General features: G+C 34.6%; 1 protein-coding gene and 1 long non-coding RNA gene across 2 annotated transcripts; one reads left to right on the top strand and one right to left on the bottom strand.

Moving 5' to 3' along the window:
- Window positions 1–13,077: 13,077 nt before the first annotated feature.
- On the bottom strand, window positions 13,078–19,011 carry LOC129924177 (uncharacterized). Its single transcript, XR_008776152.1, has 2 exons — window positions 15,873–19,011; window positions 13,078–15,329 (listed from the first exon to the last, which is right to left on the bottom strand). It is a non-coding gene; the product is annotated as an uncharacterized LOC129924177 (long non-coding RNA).
- A 107-nt stretch (window positions 19,012–19,118) lies between these two features.
- Window positions 19,119–20,159, top strand: LOC106059051 (uncharacterized protein K02A2.6-like). The gene has a single exon (XM_013216581.2). It carries the CDS (start codon window positions 19,119–19,121, stop codon window positions 20,157–20,159), a length of 1,041 nt encoding a protein of 346 aa, XP_013072035.2.
- Window positions 20,160–23,567: the final 3,408 nt, after the last annotated feature.

Genomic DNA, 23,567 nt, shown 5'->3' on the forward strand with positions numbered 1-23,567 from the left:
AATAGCTGCATATTTTATACATTTATCCTTAAAATGTGGCGCACTATTGGCCACTAGTTTAAATGTTTGATGTGTTTAAGGCTATATAAGGTTATAACTATTCCTTTGGCTCACATTGAATTAAAATCATACATTGTAATAATTTGTGTGTCTACATCCTCTTATTGTTTATTTGTGTTTTCAGGTGGCGATTTTATTGTTTACCATGAAGTTGTCTAATTTTCAAATTTTACTGACCAAGTTTTGTACAGTGACTGATCCATCTGCAGTTTCTGAACCAGTAACTGATATCTCAAAAAAATATTGCTTTACTGACGGTGTCTGGTCACCTCAGGTAATCTTTCTCTTTTTCTTTTAATATGTAAAGAAAATTATCTGTATGTATTTTTTTATTTAGAAATGGATACTGTTTGTCTAAGGTGGATACTGTTTATCTAGGGTGGATACTGTTTGTCTAAGGTTGATGTGTTTGACCATGATGGATAAAACAGAGCATGATCTTTGCAGAAGTTGTAGAACATTTTTCCACCATAGAATCCATACATTGAAATGAAAATGTTCAGATTTTATCCATGATCATCTGTCTGAAGATTAGGAACTAGATATAGGTCTTGAAGTATTACACTTAATGATCTATTTAAACAAATAAAAAGAACTCTACTGTTTAACCACAAATATTAATAAAATTTGGAAAGACCTTCACATAATCCTTGTTAATTTTTTATTACCTTTTCAATATGTTTAATTTCTTGATTTGTTTCTTGAAAAATGTGTAGTTTTGGATACTGGATAGACAACACTTATACCCACATTCTCATTATAAAATAATTAGTTTCTACTTTTGGACATTATGACAAATAATATAATCCGTTGGCTTTGTGGAGGTATCAAAATGCTCTATAAAAAGGAACTTGATTCAAGAAACACAAGGAAGGGAAAAGAGAAATCTATTATACATAAGTAAGAAGTAATGGGATGCACAGTGGATATTAATTTTTAAAAAAGTATTACAAAAAGTAAAGTTTACCTATCAGACCTTGCGATCTATGGAGCAAATGATGTCAAGGGAATGTTTCTATGGCCAGTGGTTAATGAGCAGGTCGTCATGTGTCCAGCACAATGACTAACCACCTTAATTTTCCCCACCTAAAGTCAGTTACCCATTAGAGTTGGGTGACTGAGGGGCATCCTAAAAATTCAAAATCCCAATCTTCATTGAGGTTCAAACCCTGGACCCCATGTTTTCCTATGAGGTACACAAATCATTTAGCCGACAAAAAATCAAAATATTGATATAGAAGCGAAATGAAAAATGACTGAGCTTTTGGCCCATGACTTTGAAATGCTAATATCTATGTATACTTCTTTATGTTGGCAGATGATCAACATGATTTGTTCATTGAAAGACACTTGAAGGTGTAAGTTGTAAAAGGTTTTGAAAGACTTGCCAAAGCAAGGCATTCTTGACAGGGATAAACATTGGGAGCAGCTCTAGCTGACTCAGCTCAGAGGATGACATCACAGTTAATTGACATCTTTCTGTTAACAATGCATGGATTATCTTATCTTCTTCATTCTAGGGGAATTATGCATTGAGTGAAGACATCTTGCTGTAGAAGAGAAGAACAATTCAGATAGTTCACATGATTTACAATATGGCTTTGATTGTCTTATGTTAATGGCTGGTAAAGAACTGAAACATGTAGGCTGGAGATCACTTGATAGAAATCAAGGTAGGACTGCACTTTTGCACAGAGTAAAGTTGAAGCATGTAGTTACCAACTGTAAAATAATATTCAAATTGCTATTAGCTAAACTAGTGAAACCTGTAATTTAACATACATTAACATTCTTTTCTTATTTGAAGTCTACTGTTAAATTTCAATTATAACATTAACACTATCAAGTAATTTACAGGTCATGTTTCTGTCTATCAAGCTATTTACTTCTCATATTTCTATGTATTCTTCCATAAATTTCTATGAATGAATTCACCCTTGAGTGGTATATTTTTGTCTGTATTTGCAAATACATATTTGTGTTGCTTTTTGTATTTCTGACTTGCAACTTCTGAATTGAATCTCCTTTCTTTACACAGAAATCTCTGATCTACATTGTATGAGAAAATCATGAAGTGGTTGTTGTCATTGATCCAGAAACTAAGTTGCAATCTGTCTTGATAAATATATCATACAGATTTGATGGTGGCCTATTCAACCCGAGGCGGCTTAAAGCAAAAACAAAAACAAATGCAGCAGTAATCAGAGACTTGCTATTTGCTGACCACTGTGCCCTAAATGCCTGCTCTGAAAACAATTTGCAGATCATCGTCAGTGACTTCTCAAGAGCATGCTCAGACTTTGGCCTTACCATCAATACGAACAAGACTGAAGTCTTATATCTACCTGCTCCTGGGAAAGCCTACTCGGATCCAAGCATTACTATAAATGGACAGGATATAAATGCAGTGGACAAATTCACATATCTTGGCAGCACACTCTCCAGAAATGGAAAAATCGATAGTGAAATCGACCTGCGTATCGCCAAGGCCAGTGCATCCTACGGCAGACTGTCTACAAATGTCTGGAACAGACGTGGTATCACCACAAACACCAAGCTAGGGGTCTATAGAGCCGTCATCCTCCCTACATTGCTATATGCCTCAGAAAGATGGACAGTGTACAGTAAACATGCAAAGAAACTAAACCACTTCCACATGACATGTCTGAGAAAAATACTAAATGTCAAATGGCAAGACAAAATACCAGATACAGAAGTCCTTCGAAGAGCGTGTCTGCAAAGCATCCACACAATCCTGATGCAGTCCCAGCTGCGATGGGCAGGTCACATCTACAGAATGGAAGACCACCGCATCCCTAAACGACTCCTGTATGGCCAACTAAGCGAAGGAAAGCGCTCGCAAGGTGGTCAAAGAAAGCCCTTCAGGGACACCCTCAAAGCTTCTCTGAAGGCGTTCAGCATAGATCCAGGCACCTGGGAGACAGAGGCACATGACAGAGCATCATGGTGTCGCGCTGTGAAAACTGGTGCACAGGTTGCTGGGGAAAAAAGAACAACGCTGGCAGAAGAAAAACGCCAGAAAAGAAAAGCAAGGCCCACGACACTAGCTCCAGCTGGAATAACCTGCCCAGTGTGCGGCCGAACATTCCGGGCTCACATAGGTCTCACCAGCCACATGAGGAGGCATAAAACCCCAGTGCAAAGCCCTCAGCCCCCTGGATGACAAAGTGGTCATCATCGAACCACAATGGACGAACTATAAGTTGCAATCTGTCTTGGTAAGCAGTATTGAAGTTAGGGTGATAGCTTTCTTGGTCACAATAATTTAATTTGAAAATTAAAGTAATTTTTTTTGCTTTAGTAGACAGATTTATAATCATTAAACATTGTTTTAAATGTCTAAAAGATTAATTAAAACTTGTAAAACTGTTGTGAAATTATTTTCACTGTTATCAGTATTTTTTATTCCTAGATTTATCACTGCATTTAGTTTCCTATATAATCGTTGTGTTACTATTCAAATGTTGTGTAAACATAATTCTTATTACTATTATGCTTTACAAAAAAAGTGAATTATGTTCTTAAAGGTTCACTAAATAGTTTTATTCAACACTTCATACAGTTGGAGAATTTAGGGGAACACTTAGCTTATTTTTTTAGGATGGATTATTTCCTTTTATTTAAATTAAACTATAAAACTAATAAACCATATTCATATTTAATACTTATTTTCAAATATATATCTAGACCTTCATAAAATGCATACAAAAACATGTGAAAAAATTAGGTTGATTAACTTTGATGAAATTGTATACTTGATGATCATATTTTTGTCAATATCAGGAATGATATTGGTCAAATGAATTGTAAAATGTGTTGTGGACTCAAGCCTGTTTTTAGACTTTGACTTTGTTACAACATAATCAGAAAATCCTGCTGCACTTAAATAGACTGTAGGAAACTGAAGTAATGATAGCTTGTATAACTTGTTTGAAATGTTATGGATTCAGACAAACTTGACCAGAGATCATTTAATGGATGATCTGTCAGAAACTAGATCAGTTCAAAGTCCATTGTGATGTTGTAAGGAAAGAATTTCCCTTATGGAGAAGGACTAATAAAATCAAATTGTTTTTTTTTTTCTGCTTTGCTTAATAATTAATTCATGTACTAGTTAATTATTCCAGTAGTTTGTGAAACACCTAGTCAGGCTTTCTGTGGGCAAACAGTTTGGGAAACATTGACATACTATATGAAGCAGATAGTGACTCAAATTATCATATTGACAGCATTTTAACTTTATTTCTGTACAGTTGTAATAGAGTTTTAGAAAAGAACTTTGATACATGGCTCTAGCTTTAGCCATGCATTAATGAATTTAAGTAGTTTTTTTTATTTTAGTTGTAGGCAGGGAGTTGATTGGTTGATGTCTCAATATACATGATCATGTATTATGGTCCGGCACTTACGCTGGGTAGGGCATGTATCCCGTATGGAAGATGAACGTATGCCAAAGGCAGTCTTTTTTGGTGAGCTAAAAGGTGGTTGACGTAACAGAGGCGCCCCACGGAAACATTTCAAAGACCAACTTAGGCATCAGCTTTCCTTGGCTGACATAGAAGAGAGCACCTGGTTGCATGTGGCCTCTGAAGGATACAGCTGGAGGTCACTCACGAAGGCCGCGGGATACACATTTGAGACCAAAAAAAAATCCGCTGCCGAGGACAAATGCAGACGGCGAAAAGAAAATCTGAATTAACCACCTGCGAACAATGGTTATGCTTGCCCTGGATGTGGCAAAATATGTAGGTCACTGCTGGGGCTGCGCAGCCATGGGAAATACTGCACTCCTCACTAATCTTTGGACTCCAAGACATGCCTTATACATGATCATTGTTAAGCTCACTATCAGTTCATTATTTAGAATTTTCTTTAAAAATACAGCATAAAAAAAAGTTCCCCTTTCAGACCTTATTGTCTATAATAATATAATATTAATAATACATGCTTTGTCCAATACAAGAAAAAATAAATATTAATTGTTTTTTATATTTTTTTTTATTTACTGTCAGATGTTTAGTCACTTTGGGAGCAGTGATCTTGAGATTTCAATGCTAGATACTCTCAGATTTGAAAGCCGGTATCTTGGATATTTTCTTAGCTCCTCTAGATCAAGATGGCAAAGAACTTTATAAGGATAGGTCTTCCATCCATCACACAACATTCAAGCACCAATGGGTTTCTTTCAAGGAGTTGAAGATAAGGTTTGAATCAGATTTATCTTTTTACTACCACTGGCATTTTTTTTTATTCGTCTCATGCTAAAAAGTGATATTTTTTTTGCAAATTAGAGGACAGAAGGTAATATTAACACTGGCACTGGTGTAGATGAGAGTAGCTGGCAACTGATGCTTTCTGATAGAGACAATTAAGCTCTCAAGAAGGCAGTGGAACACACATTTAAGGCCAAAATAAAACCTGTTTTGAAAGACAGGTGCAAAATTCAAAAGAAAACAATTGGATCCTTGAAGGACAACAGCTTTGTCTGCATCAGATGATGAAAAATATGCATGGAGAAAGAGGCTTTGCATAATATTGATGTGTAAAAACAAATGTCACAGATGACAATCTCAGCTCTGCATGGCCTATACAAATGTCTTCCATACATTAGGCTGATTGTTGACAAAGGGCAAAAGATTAGCAGCAAAATCTCAAGTGTGTTAATTGAAAAATAGAGTTAGACTTGACTCAAAACATTTTGAAAGAACTTGTAATGACAATATCAATGCAATTTCTGATTAAAACAGAAGGAAAGGCTGGATGAAGACTTGGAGAAAAGTTCATTTTCTAAATAACTCTTTTATGTAAATTTCATTGACCTTCTAGAATTTGAGTTCAATCTATTTAACTGTGTTTATTTTGTGCATAGGTTGTTCCCCTAAACTAAGCTGAGATGAGGAAGTTAAAGCAAAAGGACTGCAATGTTTGTTTCAAGGTATGTTTTTATAGACATAACATTTACCATCCTTTTTATTTATGAAAGCAGTAAAAAAGTTTTTTTCTTTTCTTTGGAGGGGGGGGGGGGGATTTTTTGTGTAAATCTGTTTGTGGTAAAAAGAAAAAAAAAGTTCCCCTTTCCGATCTTGTGGTTTATAGGGCAGATGATGTAAAGGTCATCTGATTCTGTGGCCTACGGCTAATGAGGGTGTCATGTGGCCAACAGAATGACAAAACCACCTTTACTTTTTCCCCAACTTATGTCAGGTACCCATTAGAGCTGGGTCTAAACCAGGATTCAAATCCTGGACCCTTGGTTCAGAAGCTAAGAGCCTTACCACTCAGCCACCGCACCTCCCTGTTTGTGGTAATCAGGCTATTTTATTTTGATAAGCTATAAATATAAGTGTAAAATATTTTTTGATGTGTATAAGATGCATCTCCAGATAAAGGTGCTACAACTGACCAAATTTTTAAAAATTCATATGTAAAAATGAATAGTGATGTGCCTTTAGAACTGTTTCATGGGAGAAAAACATCTAAAATCATTTTTTTTCCCGCAGGACCAGACACAACAGAATGCGACAACAGATGTATCGGAAGCTCAAAATCAGAAACTGAAATCTGCCCATGTGGAGTGTCACCAGAGAATGCTGACCATCTCCAAAACGGCTCTCTTTACCAAGAGGCTGTACATGACACTGGCCCCCAAACACCCCAATAGAAAGAAAACTATATGGAGAGTTCCCTGATTTGGAAACCACTGCGAAAATAATCTCATATACTGGTCCAGTCATCTGAATGCTCCAATAAAAAAATGAGAAGGAAGAAGAAAGAAGATTGTATGTACCATTTTTGTTTGTTTGAGGATTGGGAGAAAAGTGATCTTAGAATTCAAACACTAAAAGTATGTGTCTTTATGAATTCAATGTAATTGATAGTAGGCTTTTTGGGCTGAAAATAAAATGCAGGAAATTTTATTGGAAGGGCAGAAAAAAAAAAGATTTTTTAGCCAAAATAAACAATGTATAGCCTGAGAACAAATCAGGTGGAAGAACCAAGGGTAATGCTAGTATATTATAGAAGAAGTATCTTTTTTTATGCTTGCAACTTCATTGATGCATAACAGTGTCACAAACTGTTTGTTAATGTGATATGAAACATAATTTTTTTATTTTTTTTTTGTTACACATATAATCACTCTAAAAAAATTATTTTTAAAATAGATAACTGTCTCTAGTAACCTGCTAGTGGACCATGACCAACCTTTTTCTATCTTGCTTTGTATGGTATAAACTTTCCTAGTTTTGACTTTAAATTGTTGTTCTAGTCATGTCAGTTATGCTATAGGCTACTTTTAAATGCATGTATAAGATAAAAATAGTGAAAACAAGAGTACATAACATTTTCTAAAGAAATTTTTAATATTTTGCACTTTTAGGTGAGCAACATGGCTATTGAAAAGCAGAGACCATACAAACCTCATTAGATGAAGAGTTTTATTTTGTTGGTAAAGTCCTTGGTTTTGAGCCAGTAGAGAAACATAGAAAGGTAATTTGTCAACATTTCAGATTTATCACTAAGAGAAAAGCAGAAAAGCTTTGATGGGCAGCATCTTTGTTGACCCAGTGATCCATCCAACTTATGGAACAAGTGATGGTGAAGATGTTCATTACAGTGCTTATGTCTGGCAACACTGAATGACTTACATTTTTAGTTCATGCTTTTCAAAATTTGGTGATGAAAGCTGAATTGAAGCCTTCATCTCTGGCCAGTAGTCATGCTGGTTATTATTGCTGGTATTATTAATGCTTTTGATTAGCACAACTTCCATGCTCCTATAGCAAGCACAGTGCATTCTGGGTCAATATCTTTTGTTGACATGTGGGGGGGGGGGAGGAGGAGGATATCTGTGAGTCCTTCCTTTAGGCTCTGAGCAAGCACAACTCTGAATCAAATCAAAAATACCTAGTCTACAATGTGATTTCAATTGAAGCTCTCCTCACATACATAATCAAACAGTTTATAGCTTAGCATTTATAAATTATATAATGTGTTATGTTTATATGTATGATCTTTTTTTATGATTTAAAGAAAGAAAATTAAGGATTTTAATTTTTCTTTTCAAAATATGTAAGGAATGTTAGAATATTGTTGGCAACATTGTTGGTGTAAAAATGTATTTTCACTTGGTAGCCAAGAATGCTTATAACTGATATATATAATTAATAATAACAATTAATAATAATAATTAACAATAATTTAAGACACAAAATGTCCAAAACCACACAATTTTATTAAAAATGTCTGATATTTATGTTGCCAACTTTTACCTAAATTTCAATTGCTTTATTGTTTCAGAGTTATAGACATTTGAACCTCAGCATTAGGGTCAAAAGGTCAATGCCCCACCAATATTTTTTTTGGATTTATTAAATGGCTTTGAACAGAAACTGTATTAATTGGAAGCATTAGCTTTCTAAAAAGTAAAATAAAGTCTATTGGCAGATGATGAAAAGGTCTGTTTCTGTGGCCCATGGTTAACAAGGTTGTCATGTCATCAGCACAATGACCAACCGCCTTTCCTTTTCCCTAACTTATATTAGGTACCCATTAGAGCTGGGTTGACTCTGAGGTACGCTAAAGATCCTGAAATTAAAATACCTGTCTTCAGAAAATTAAATGTTTAGTTTTTCTTTATGTTACTACAACTTTTTATTTGTTATAACTTTTTTTTCATTGAATATTAACATTTCATGAATTATTACATAACACTTATCATTTTGCAGGGCCGTACACATATATGTAAAATGCATGCTAGATCTATGAGTGTAGAGAAAGATATTCGTTATGAGCTGCTGGCTAGATTATGCCCAAACAGTACAGGTATGTATTCACATTATTATGTTTATATTTATGGGGTAATTAACAATGTTAAAAGAAGTGGGATGTGTAGCTGTTTTGGATAAAATCTCTTGGCTCCCTATCAATGGGGCTTGAGCTCAAATCTTACTTGAGCTTAGTTGTGTTTGCTGAGCCTCTAAATGCAGTACAGAAACCTTTTTACTCCAAGTTTCCACTAAAAGAGATTAGACCATGAGCATGTTATAAGCATGAAAGATGCGCTCTATAAAAAAATAATTAAAAAAATAAAGGAATACCTTGTAGTGAATGGAAAGAGCAAGGGTATTTATTTGGTAAAAAATTAAATGACTCCAGATTAATACATTAAAATCCTAAATAAGAACCCTTAAAATGCAAAGTAGCGAAACTTTATTGAAAGCTTATAATCAGCCACTACATAAAACATTCACTAACCCTAACCATATGACAATCAATGACTACAAAACATTTATGGCTGCCTTTTAGCCTTTTAAGCCAACAATCAGTTGCCTGATTGCAACTTGCTTAGAACATAAGACTCCATAAAGTTATTAGAGCTATTGAAACTATTTTACCAAGCTGGGTTCAAAGAAGTACTCAAATTTAATGTTGAGATATTACAGTGAGACTTTCCTAATCCTATTTGATGTTGAGATGAGACTTTGCTAGTCATATTTGGTGTTGAGACATTACATTGAGATTTTCCTAGTCATACTTTGATGTTTAGACTTGACTACTTTCTCTTTCTTCCATTCAAGTTTATACTTTCACTCTGCAATCTAATACTTGATACTATTTCTATTATTGACAAATTCATGTATGATAGCAATTACTTCATTTTAATGTACATTAGCTTTAAAAACTGTGTATTCATCATAATGTAGTTACCACAATGATCGTTATTGTTTACAAATTTAATTCTCTCACAAACTATGTTCTTTCCTCTCAACAAACACTCTTAATGTTAATGTCTTGTCATCTACTCTTGATAATGGTATACAGAAGTAAACCTAGATTTCCATTTGAATCAACTTACATTAAAAGAGAAATTCTTCTTCTTCTTCTTCGTTCTCATTGTTATGTTGGAGTGTTCATATGACTAGTTCCAATTTTGAGCTTGCGTTATATGTGTTGTCGCATTCTGTTGTGTCCAGTCCTGAGTCAAAAGACGTTGGTCTTGTCGGGATAGCTTATAGTAAGCGTCATCTTTCTTGTGATTTGGATGAGAGCTCGTCCATTTCTCATTTATTTTATTTACAATTAATTTCTTCATTTCTTCTGGATAGAGTGCAGAGTTTATTTGTGAGTTGGTTCTCCCACTCTTGGCGAGTGTGTCAGCCTTCTCATTTTCTTCTAGTTGTATATGAGCTGGTATCCATTGATAACAGTTTTTTTGCTGTTGTTGTTGAGCTTTGAAAGTGCTGTTCTGAGGTGTTTAATATAAGAGGAATCAGAGTTTTGCAACCTTTGGAGGGTTGTTTTCGCATCGGTTAGAAAGACAATCTGACTTTGTGGGGAACTTGGATGATTTGCTAGCATGGTAGCAGCTAGTGCTAGTGCTTCCCTTTCTGCTCGGTGACTGTCCGAGAGCTCTCCAGTTGCAATGGATTTTTCTAGTTTTCCTCCATCTGGCCATTTGATAAGTATTCCAGCTCCTCCATTTGTGGTGGCTTTATGGGATGATCCATCCGTGTAAAATCTGATCCACTGATTGCTAGGGTAATTGGTATGTAGAAAACAGTTCACTATTTCCTTGAGCTCTGTTGGTCTGTTAACAGATTTTCTTTTTATGTTTTCAATATGGTCCCTTATAGTAGGAAGAGGGCTTTCGTCCCAGGGTGGAGATTCATTATAGTTTATTGAGGATTCCAGAGTAATTTTTTCAAGTTGGTGTTTCTTTTTTAGGCTTAGAGATTCCTGTATGAAATTGGTCCTTTTGAGATGGTTTTTGTGCCAGTTTTGTGCAGCGGTTTTCTCCATAGCTCTTATGGGTGTTGTTTTCATTGCTCCTGTCATTATCCTTAGACCAATATTTTGAACCTTGTCTATTTTTCTTAGGTTGGTTTGGGCTGCTGAGCCCCCCCATGCCGTGGTTATAAGAGAAATAAATCTGAATAGTATTTATTTAGAATCTTGTCATACTGATTATTTTGATAGTGACTCCATATTGTCTGTTTTTATGCTTTTTATCTAAGTTTTGAATGAATCATTTGTTGGTTAATGCATTGGTTAAAAAACAAAAGAGGTCTATTGTTTTTTTTTTTTTATTTTTACTTTTTTATTTGCTTTTATCAATAGGAGCGGAAATTCGTAGTGTTGGCACAGAAGCTGGAATGTTTGCTATCAGGGTTCATAGGAAGATGGCTACAGAGAAAGATTTTCTGGAAGCAGTAAATAAAGTCATCAAAGCCTACGCCAAATCTAGTGCAACTTCTTGCTACATGACTTACAATGAAATCAATTGTAGCTTGATAGAAATGTCTACTAGAGAATCAGTACAGAACTTGTGTTTACTCACTGATCTGATTTTAAACTTAAGTGAATCATTGTTTGTATTCATGATGTTTTATTTCAACTTATTAAATCATGGTATCTTTCTTATTAAATATGTTGTCAGTGTGGTTTTTACTTTTGTCAGTAATTTGTTACATCTGGATGTTCCTTTGCAATTTAAGATTATTGCATCCCTAACCTCCTGCAGGATAGCTGGGAATGAGTATGGGCATTTCATCTAGTAGGGTAGCTAATAGAATCTGAACATGAATGAACTAGATCAGTGTGCTTGATACTCAGGGCATTAAAAAGCAATGCATGAACAGTACCCAGATGTGGCTTAATATCAATTGATAAAGACACTAGAAAGCATTATGAAAATAATTCTTCAAAAATCAAGTGTACAGAAATAATTTTTTGGGTAAATAGGTTGGCATGTCTTGAGCTTATTTAAAACATAAAAATATATTTTTAAAAATTTAGACAATTAGGTTCCAAACCAAATTGCTGTCATTCAAGTTTGTAAAATTAGGCTTCTAATTACTATTACTATTACAATGGCTGCATTGTATATATAAGTACTTGCTTAAATCAATAAGATTTGAGCATTTCTTGTGTAACTGTTAACAGTTAGTTGAAAATAAGATTTGAGCATTTCTTGTGTAACAGTTAACAGTTAGTTGAAAATAAGATTTGAGCATTTCTTGTGTAACAGTTAACAGTTAGTTGAAAATGTAATAATGCTGAAAAACGTGCTGCAAATAGTAACAGAGGATCTAGACATTTAAATATTTATGCTAAATAAATTTTAACTTTGGGATGCTGTGGGTGAGAGGTTAAGTGCTTGTCTTCCAAACTGAGGGGATCTAAGGGTTCAAATGTTGCTGAAGAATGAGATCTTTGATTCTTACGATGCCTGAGCCCCTCCTGCCCGAAGCTTACTGGTTAAGGCGCCAGTTACTCGCCTTTGCCACTTCTCCTGTTAGTTAGAACAGTTCCACCGGACTCAATATCTGAGCCACACATGAAGGCCATGAGTTGGACTGGTTGTCAGAGGCTATTCGAGATGCATGCCATTTGGAAGAATTTTATAGGTAGTGGAGTGCTTTCATCCATTACCACTTCCGGCTATGACAACCTTGCTGGCTACCCACCTAGGAGAAGGAAAACTCTGAATCAAACCTCTGTTGCTTTGCAGCTATACCCAATCATGGAAAAGGCTTCGGGAGTCAACCCTGAGGAAAAATCAGGAGCTGGCGACCCTAAGGCAGTTTGCAGCACCCAGTGCTACACTCTGGCAGAACCTGCGACGCCGCTAACCCCAAACTGTATCGGCACTGCCGTTCCTTTGGATACATCAGCTGCATGGAGAGGGAGGAACTGATGTGTGGGCAACATCGTTCCAACCACAGCTAATGCCCAGACATTCATCTCACCGAGATGATCCATAGGAGGCCATAGAATGATGCCTGAGAGTCCAACCAAATCTATTGGGCACCAGACAGTAGTTGGGGAAAGTAACGCTGGTTGGTCATTGTGGTACTTTACCTTCTTACAGGGCCATTGTCTATAAATTAAAGTTGCATTGTATAATACGATTTTTACAATAGAGTTGGGTGGCTAATATGATTTAACACAATTAAACTTAAATTATAATTCACAAAAATGGACTAAACAAGAAGATTGAACATATTAAAACTCTTTTATTGTCTCCCCTACCTAATATTATTTTCTCTAAAATTGAACTAGTACTCAACTTTCTAAGCCATTTATAGCATGGCAATAAATAAAATTTACTGATGTTTCACAAAACCAATGTTTATGTAATTATCCAATTTATACATCTCATGACTTTGACACAAACATATAACAAATAGCAGTATTAACCTGGATTTTAATAGCCAAGATGTAGGTTTTGTTTAATTTAATTTTTTTATTCGAAAAATATTTCATTACAATATAATTATTCTACAATGCTGTCAGAAAGCAAACATGCCAGTCTACAACATAGTGCCCCCCCCCCCCCCCCCCGGTCAAAACAATTAGGCTTAAAGGAAGTAAGAAAACAAGACTTCATTAGGAATGGAAGAGCATTGCTCAAGTCTTGGTTGGGAAGAGAGCCCTTCTGACCATGTCAACAATCCCAACATTCTGTTTCACAAATGGAATGGGGATTGTTGAGTGTGGTAAAGAGAAGGAAGATGGCAGGAGTTCTTGGTGTGCTTAGCGGTCTGCCAATCTCTAGCCCCTGTGCCTGGAGCTTCTGAAGCATTGGAAATAGTAGTGTGATACAGACACCAATTTGGATCTCTTCCAGACAGAACAATCATTTCAGTCAGGCTGGTGAGAGGAAGCTTTTGTTATTTTTTGCTGGCCTATAGTTTTACAAGCCTTCAGTTCAACTCTTCAGACAGTTTTGAAAAAAAGCTTCAATGAACTCAAAAACCTTAGACCATGTAAAATTTTATAAAAAAAGAAGAATTCCATCAAATCAAATCATAGCTATGTATACAAATTCAGCTTATAACTAAAATTAAAACTAAACAAAAATGTAAAATAAAAAATTAATAAAGTACAAATTTAATGAAACCTCTCTGGTTTTACACAAATACTTTTAAAAAAATCATGATGGAAACTAATGACATATACATGTGACCAACACAAATCATCTCACAAAAAATTACATTATTAATTCAATAGATTGTGCACACACAAAACGAAGATGCAATAAACTATAGCTCGGGAAGAATGAATTTTAGTATCCAATACTTTACAGTTTATATTTTTAATAATAACAAAAAGCTTTACGCAGTTTATAGTTTGTATGATTGTGAAATAGATTAATGTATGAACTTGGTTGTATATAAACTTTTTACATTGTCAATATCTATATGTTACAACATCTAATCACAGAAAAAATATACCAAGACCACATCATAACATCATTATAAGAAAGACAACTACAGTGGTATTTAACATTGAAATCATGTAAAAAAAAAAAAGGAAAACTCCAACCTTAATAGCTAATAATCAACCTTTGCATAATATACACACTATCCATATGGCTATTTACAATAACAAAAACAATCAAAGCTAGCTTTCCCAGTTCAGTGATAGGATTCCAAGGTTGAGTAAATTAATATTTTAAAATATATATAGATTTTTAAAAAAATAATTTTGCTACAAATTTTCAAACATCTTTTTTACTAACATAAAATATAAATTTTCAATGGTACAAAATACTAGACTTACTTAGACTTAGACTTAGGTCCTCCAGCGCCGTTCGGCGCATTGGGCGGCAAGCTGTCTCCATAAAGATCTGTCACTGGCAATGTCTGAAGCCTCCTCCCACCTGGTGTCCACTGTTCTGAGGTCCTCCATGAAGGTATGTCGCCAAGTAATACAAAGACGTCCCTGTTTGCGCTTTCCTCGTTTTGGCTTCCATGTTATCGCAACTCTTGGTGTGCGTAATTCATTTTGACGTAGAATATAACTTTGCCATCTGCCGGTCCCAAGCCCGGTTGAAAAAGGAGGAGGGTTTGGCATGGGGCTAGTGACCCCACCCTGTAAAACCACTATTGCTACAGAAACGGCAAACTCGACAAAATACTAGACTGGTACAAAATTAAATAAAGTGAAAACAGAAACATTTTCCTAAAAGAGAAATATGATAATTAATGAAATAGTGGATACTTGAACATTCATCTGTCTAGTGGATACTTGAACATTCAACTGTCTGGTGGATACTTGAACATTCATCTGTCTAGTGGATACTTGAACATTCAACTGTCTGGTAGATACTTGAACATTCATCTATCTGGTGGATACTTGAACATTCATCTGTCTGGTGGATACTTGAACATTCATCAGTCAGGTGGATACTTGAACATTCATCTGTGTTATTGCTTTAAAAGTTAATAAATGAAAATTTTGCGCTGAAAAAAATATGATACAAATATGTAAGTTACTAGCTATTTGAATTGTATATAAGTATTAAATACATCTTGACACTATCATAATGATAACCATTCAATATGCCCATTTCTTCCCAGATTCAACAAATTAGAATCTTTCAAAGATAGCAGAAAAAAAAAGGAAAAGTTTTTACAGAAAACTGATTAGATACTTAAGATTAAAAAAAGGACTCCTTATGACAAGGCAATTATTAGTTGTTGAATATAAACTTAGCAAGTTGCAAAATATCATAAAATCTGAAACTCAATTGTTTTTCTAGTTTTTGAGATCTAAACATGACAGTCAGATGGTCATACTGGCAGAGCACACAAAACTAATAGCAGCTCTTCCATTTTTGTAAGCCAGTAATAATAAGGCTTGTCTTATGAGTCCGAAGATTAGCGAGGAATGCAGTATTTCCCGTGGCTACACAGCCCCAGCTGTGACCTACATATTTTGCCACATCCAGGGCAAGATAGTAAAATATGTCTATAAACAACTTATATAAATGTTTATTCACAAACCTTCTATTTACTCAACTCTCCTTGGCAACTTTGACTTTGTTAGGTCAACATATGAAGGGGCCTTAAAAAAAAACAATTTACAACTCATGTTAAAATGTCATTGCATAATTTTATACAAACACTTATATTAGAGCTATTGTTAACTTTACAAATATATTATAGTTACTGTTGATGTGTGTTACAGCTGATTTCATGTCTTATAAGTTATATCCAGAGTCTTATTATTATTTGTTCATAATAATCAACATGGTGGCAGCGGTAACAAGAACTATATTTAGATTTATATCAGTGATATAAATCTAGTTAAATTTAAAAAAAATAAATAGATCTAAAGTGTAGATCTAGAATCTAGTAGATTCCAGAGTCTCAGTCTAGAATATTATTGAATATATATAGAGAGGCTCTGGGTTATTCAGTTACGGTAGATATACTATAGTGAAGTTTTTGTGGAAGATGGCAGAAGGTCTACTTAAACCACCAACAGAGTTAAATGTGACTGAAGGTAATGTCAGTGAAAACTTTCGCCAATGGAGAAGACAAGTGGAACTGTTTCTGTTAGCAATAGGAGCTGAAGAAAAACCTAAAATCATACAAAAAGCAATAATACTACATTGTGCTGGACTTCAGGACCAAGAGATTTGTGAGCAGTTGCAGTATGATGAGAATGAAGACGTAAATGACCCGCAAATATTACTAAAGAAATTACGCGACTATTACAACCCCAGAAAAAATGAAGTTCTGGAAAGTTTCAGATTTTGGAACATAGAAAAGGTGTCATCTTGTGATGTGTTCATTACGCAGCTTAGAGCTCAGGCTAAAAAATTTAATTTTAAAGAAAAGGATAGAATGATTAGAGACAAGATTATATTCGCCGTGGAGAAAAGATTGCAGGAGAGATTACTGAATCACGATGATCTTACCTTGAAGAAGTGCATAGAGATATGCCAAACATACGAGCAAACTGCAAAAGGATTGGCAGAGATAAATAAGGAAACTGTTGTGAAGATAGATAAGATAGAACAGAAGAAAAATGACAACAGAAACAACCTAATAGATTGCTGGTTTTGTGGAGGCAGACATGCAGTGAACAGAACAGCATGCCCAGCTTGGGGAAAAAATTGCAATAAAAGCAAAGGCAAAAATCATTTTGCAGTTAAGTGTAAGACTAAGAATAAAATACATATGCATAATGAAATGGATGAATTTGACCAAGAGGAACAATTAAACTCAATTAATGTGTTAAACATAAATAGGGTCAGAATGACAGCACTATTCATAATAAATAGTCAACAAATAAGATTTCAACTGGACACAGGAGCAGATGTTAACATTATATGTAAGAAATACGTTAGACACAAATTAAGAAGAGTGTTCAAACATTAACAATATGGAATAATTCCAAATTAAAAACCGAGGGCACTGCTAACTTAATAATAACAAATCCTAAAAACAAAAAGAATTATTTGTTAACATTCACAGTTGTAGAGAACCACTATCAATCCTTATTAGGCCGTAAAACATGCCAAAGTTTAAGTCTGATCACATTAAATGAAGATAGATTCATATCACAAGTAAACACAATGGATTGTCATCTGGGAGATTTAGGTGAGACATCATTAACTATCAATGAGAACATAGCTCCGGTGGTATCACCTTGTCGTAATATACCATTTGCATTTCAAAAGAAAGTGGAAGCAGAAATAGAGACATTAGTAAAAAGGAAAATATTAATTCCTGTAAATGAACCAACAGATTGGGTCAGCCAGATGGCTGTGGTTCAAAAGCCAAATGGGGATTTAAGGATCTGCATTGAACCAAGACATCTAAACACTGCTTTAAAAAGAGAACATTTTAAGTTACCAACTTTGGAAGCTGTAATGCCACAGTTCCTAAATGCTAAAATATTTTATAAATTGGACGTAAAGGAGGCTTACTGGCATGTACGTCTAGATGAAAAGTCTAGTCTACTAACAACCATGATCACACCATATGGGTGGTACAGATGGTCAAGACTTCCTTTTGGACTAAGTGTAAGTGGAGAAATATTCCAGAAGAAGTTAACAGAAGCATTGTTAGGATTAGAAGGATGCATTAATGTGGCTGATGATATCGTGATTGTGGGATGTGGTCAGTTCAAAGAAGAAGCAGAAAAAGATCACTCTGACAAACTGAAGAGATTAAGAGAGAAACACATTAAATCAAATGAAACGAAAACAGTATAGAAACAAGACCAGATAAGTTTCATGGGACACTGCATTAGTGCACAAGGCATAAAGCCTGACACAAAGAAGATCAAAGCTATTCTGGAAATGAAGAAACCAGAAAATAGCCAGGAAGCAAGAAAATTATGTGGAATGGTGCAGTATTTGTCAAAATTTTTGAACAATCTAGCCGAAGTGTCTCAACCATTAAGAGAACTAACAAAGAAAGATTGCAATTTTAGATGGACTGAAAAATGTGAAGAGGCATTCAACAAGATAAAAACAATGATTACCAATACTCCAGTTTTTATATTCTACAACCCTGAGAAGAAACTGGAAATACAAGTGGACAGTAGTCAACATGGACTTGGAGCTGTACTAATGCAAGAAGGACAACCAATAGAATTTGCCTCTAGAGCATTGACACCAACTGAAAAACGGTGGGCTCATTGAAACAGAACTACTTGCAGTGGTTTTTGGGCTAGAAAGATTTAATCAATATACATTTGGAAGACATGTCATAATAATAAATGATCATAAGCCACTTGCAAACATCTTAAGGAAGCCTCTAAACCAGGCTCCAAGAAGATTACAAAACTTGATGTTAAGGAGCAATCGTTATGATTTCTCATTTCAGTGGGTAGAAGGAAACAGTTTACACATTGCTGACACATTATCACGACTGTGCAATCAAGAGGAGAAGCAAGATGAAGTTTTTAACATATGCCAGACACAAGTTGTGGACATACTGGATCCATTATTAGAAAGAATAAAACAAGAAACAGACTTAGATGACACATTAAATAAATTATCAAAGCAAATTATGAATGGATGGCCTAAAAGAAAACAAGATTTAGACAACATGATAAGAACATATTTTGATTTTGCTGATACTTTGGGACTTAGTAATGGAGTAATTTTGAAAGGAGAAAGAATAGTCATACCTTTCAGTATGCGCCAAGAAATGAAGAAAAACCTGCACACAGCACACATTGCATAAGATGGAATGATGAGGAGGGCCCGACAGACGATATTCTGGCCAGGCATGGCTGATGAAATAAAGCAGATGGCAGAGACATGCACTGCTTGTCAAGAAAGAAAACCTATGAACCAGAGAGAAACACTTATACAACATGATGAAGGAAATGTTCCATGGGAAAAAGTTGGAGCTGACCTGATGGAAGTGGATGGAAGACAGTATCTAATTACTGTTGATTATTACTCTAATTTCATTGAGTATGATTATCTTTCAACAACAACATCACAAGATGTGATTAGAAAATTAAAAGGACAATTTGCTCATTTTGGTGCTCCAAAATTGTTAGTAACAGATGGCGGTCCACAATTTAGTTCAATTGAGTTTTTGAGATTCACAAGGCGATGGAACATCAATCACATCAGATCAGATCCTGGTTATCCGAGATCAAATGGGAAGGTGGAAGCTGCTGTAAAGATAATGAAGAATTTAATACTGAAAACTAAACATAATGGTGATGATCCATATGAAGCTTTACTGGAACTCAGAAATACACCTCGGCAATGTACTGGATTTAGCCCAGCTGAAATGTGCCTCAAAAGAAGTCCCCAGACATTGATTCCCAGCACGTCAAAGTGTTTAAGTGAACATGTTGTAGCTGAGAAGAAAGAGAATTACAAACGACAAGTAAAAAGACAATATGATAAGCAAGCTCGGGATTTACCAAAACTCCATCTAGGGCAAACTATTTATTACCAAAACCCAGGTCAAACTGGATGGTATCCTGGAATGATCAGGAAACATCCATCTCCAAGATCTTATAAGATCAAGGGAGATAATGGAGGACTCTACATACGCAACAGATTTCATATTAGGCCAAGTAAAACTATTTTGAAAGACACTGACACAGATGTCTATGATGGGAATGTCTTGGATGATGATGATGATAATGAAAAGCCAGATTTCTCTGATAACTGTTCTCAACATGCATCACAGTCTGAAGTAGTTTCTCATGTACCAGACAATAATTGTGATAGAAATATGCCAACAAGAACTAGCACTCGAGAAACAAATAGACATGTGTGGCATAGGGATTATGATATGTACTAAGAATTTTTATGACAATATTAATATGCATGTTGAAATATTTATTCTATATGTGTCACACTCTCAATTGAAATTTATTTTTATTTTTTTAGTTGTTATAATATTTATAAAATATGATGAGTTATTAATGTTTGTTATTTTAATTGCAAATATTTCTGATATGTATTTTGTTAGCTATAGAAAGGGAAGGATGTTGATGTGTGTTTTATATAGGTTGCACCAATCAATGTTTGGGAGTAACATCCCTTGTAACTGTTGTTGTCAACCAATATGGCGTTAGATTAAACAGCTGATTTCATGTCTTATAAGTTATATCCAGTCTTTTATTATTCGTTCATAATAATCAACAGTTACTAGTCCCTATCACAAACTTTTACATGGTAATTTGGAGTACTCTTGGGAGTTCAGAGCAGACTGTGTGGCAGTTTCTGTCTTCTGTCTTCTTCAAAACAAAAAAAAAACATTTGAACTGTCTTATCCTCACTAAATATTTGTTTACATATTGAAAAAAACAACAACAACCATTTTTAGCATACATTACATGATATAGTAGAGAAGAAAGGTTTGCTGATCAATTAACTTAGGAACTTAAAATGTCAAGCTTAAACTTGGTTCTGACACATAATGATACCTAGACATAGACTCCCAAATAGCTAAGACAGAATGACCAAAAGTGTCTGGCACAGAGAAGCCATCACCATACAAACTTAACTAGAGGTCAGTCTGACTGTTTTCCTCTCAACAATTCTTTATGCTTTGAATCATGGACAGTGTATAGAAGGCATGCCATGAAGCTTAGCTCTAAATGATAGAGCATATGGACACCACACTCTGAGAATAGGAGCACAAACTGCAAAGGATAAAAAAAAATCAGCCTTGAAAGAAGAAAAATAGAAATCCACACAGCCTTACATTTACCCAGTATGCAGCCAAACATTCCAAGCTCATCAGAAAGGCACAAAAAAATGGAATGTGCCACCTAGAGGACAGATGTGTCCTATGAATTATAATGAACGAACTATACATTACATATGATGTGAGCTGTTAATAGATGTTTTATTTTAGATGATTCAGACAAGAAAGATGATGCCTATTATAAGCTATCCTGACAAGATCAATGCCTAATCTTTCGACTCAGGACTGGACACAACAGAATGAGACAACATATGTACTGGAAGCTCGAAATTGGAACCAGTGAAATCTGCCTATGTGGAGTGTCACCAGAGAATGTCCTTCAAAACTGTTCTCTTTACCATGAGGCCTGTACAAGACACTGACCTCAAAACACCCCAAAAGAAAGAAAACTATATGGAGAGATCCCTGATTAAAACCACTGCTCAGTTGATATAAAAATATTGGTTAAGTCATCTGAATGCTCCAGCATAAAAATAAGAATGAGGAAGAAGAAGATGATTCAGATGATCCTTCAAAAAAGCCAAGGAAGGTTTTGAAAGATTTTTTAGCCTTTAAAAAAAAAAAAACTACTGATCAAATACTTTTACATTAAGGTAGTAAAGTAAAACAAACAAGAAAAATGAGCCTTACCTGAGCTATGTACAATGATGCCAAAAGATCAGAAAGTCTTACTGTGCTTATAAACTGAAAATCAAACAAATATTTTAAGATAATCTTAAATGTAGCAATTGACTTTGTATAAGTATGGGTTGAAATGACACTAGAGACGTGGGACAGGTTTCATTCAGTAGGCTAGGCTCTATCATTTCAATTATTCTAAGAATATTTTTTTTTCCTTTTTCAAAACCCATCATGAATTGGACAGGTGAACATCAGGGCTCTGTTGAAGCACATTATAAAAGAAACTTATTTATCTGAAATAGGGAGCTAGCCTTTCCTGAGCTAGCCAGGAAAACCAGTGACTTGGCAGAATTTAAGTCATTGGTTAATTTGCATGACTAAATGCATGACACGTAGGACGTAATCATGTTCTTTTTTGAAGTAACGTCTGTATTATATAAGATAAGATAGGGAGGCTTTGTGCTTAGTTGAAATGCACCTGTACCAGAACAAATAACAATTTTTAAAACCAATTAAAACAAAAATGTTGTTTTTTTAGTACTTTTCATAAATATAATCTTTTTTTTTTTTCAAACATAGTTGGGTTCTTTGGGTAGATTAATTTAAATTGTGGGAGAGGTACTATTACTTCATGGTGTAGTAAATGACATATTGATTAATTATTTTGTCATGAGTGTGCTAACAATTAAGGCAAATGAGAAGCAACCTTTTTTTTAAAAACTTAATTAAAAGAAAAAAAAAACTTACTATAAATCAATTAAAATGACATCTTAGGTCCCTCAAATTCAATCCCATCAAAACTGTAGAAGAGAGATGTTTCACAATTATTAAGTTATTGGAGCAGCTAATAGAACAATATAATCTCATTGACCCATACAAATGTTATTTAATCAAACACTTTTTGATAATTTGATAAAACACTCATTTTTTTTATTAGAAAAAAAAAATTTTGTCCCATAATAAAAACTGTTGATAGAAAAAAATTTAACAATTTGGTTTTAACCCAATATCTGTAGACTCTAATAGTAGTACTAAAAGAATTACTTGTCTAAATGTTCAATATTCTAAGACAACTTTGTAATTCCAACATATAAGACACAAAGTATTTTGAAACCCCACTGTTTTGAAAATACATTTGATCTGAGTGAGATAAAGGGAAGTGAGACTACACAGACAAATCAATCATCTTTTCTTTTTAAATAATTTACTTTCCATTTTAATTCTTGGAATTATATTAAAAAAAAAAGGGAGAATAATAATTGTAACAGTAGTTTTGATACATTTGTGTTTTATTTGAAGAGTTAAAAAAACAGTACTGAGAAACTTGAAACAAAAATGTACAAACTTAAAACAAAGCGTGTAAATGTAAAGTAAGAACTATTTTTTTTTAAACTCATACCTTAATTTCAGCAGGGCGGTAATACTTTCTATTTTTGTCCTTTATAGCTGTTTTGTACCTATCTCTAGGAAAATGTTTGATACCAAAGTTGCCTTTAACTTGCGAATGACCTTCTCAATTGTTATCATTTTAACATCATCTTCATTTAGGGCTAATGCAGGCCAACTTACGGAGAGGCATCAGTGTTCTGCGATACAAAAAAAAAAAAGTCATTTAGAAAAGTTCAAGGATACAAGAGTATGCAAATATCAAGAACCAGGATTCTTACACATTTAAAGTTCACAAGATTAGGTTTTGAGGAATATACATGGCAGCAGAGTAGTGAAGTGCTTGGTTTCCTGATGAAACTGACTAGATCTCACATTATGCCATTCTTCTTCTTCTTCTAGCCAGCTTTATTGCTGCTGAGCTGTGAGCTCTTTTGCAGACTGTGCCAAGGAAAAAAAGTGTGCTGTTTTCTTCAGTTGTTCAGCACT

This window comes from Biomphalaria glabrata, unplaced genomic scaffold (genome assembly GCF_947242115.1).
Source record: "Biomphalaria glabrata unplaced genomic scaffold, xgBioGlab47.1 scaffold_19, whole genome shotgun sequence".
Classification (NCBI taxonomy): domain Eukaryota; kingdom Metazoa; phylum Mollusca; class Gastropoda; family Planorbidae; genus Biomphalaria; species Biomphalaria glabrata.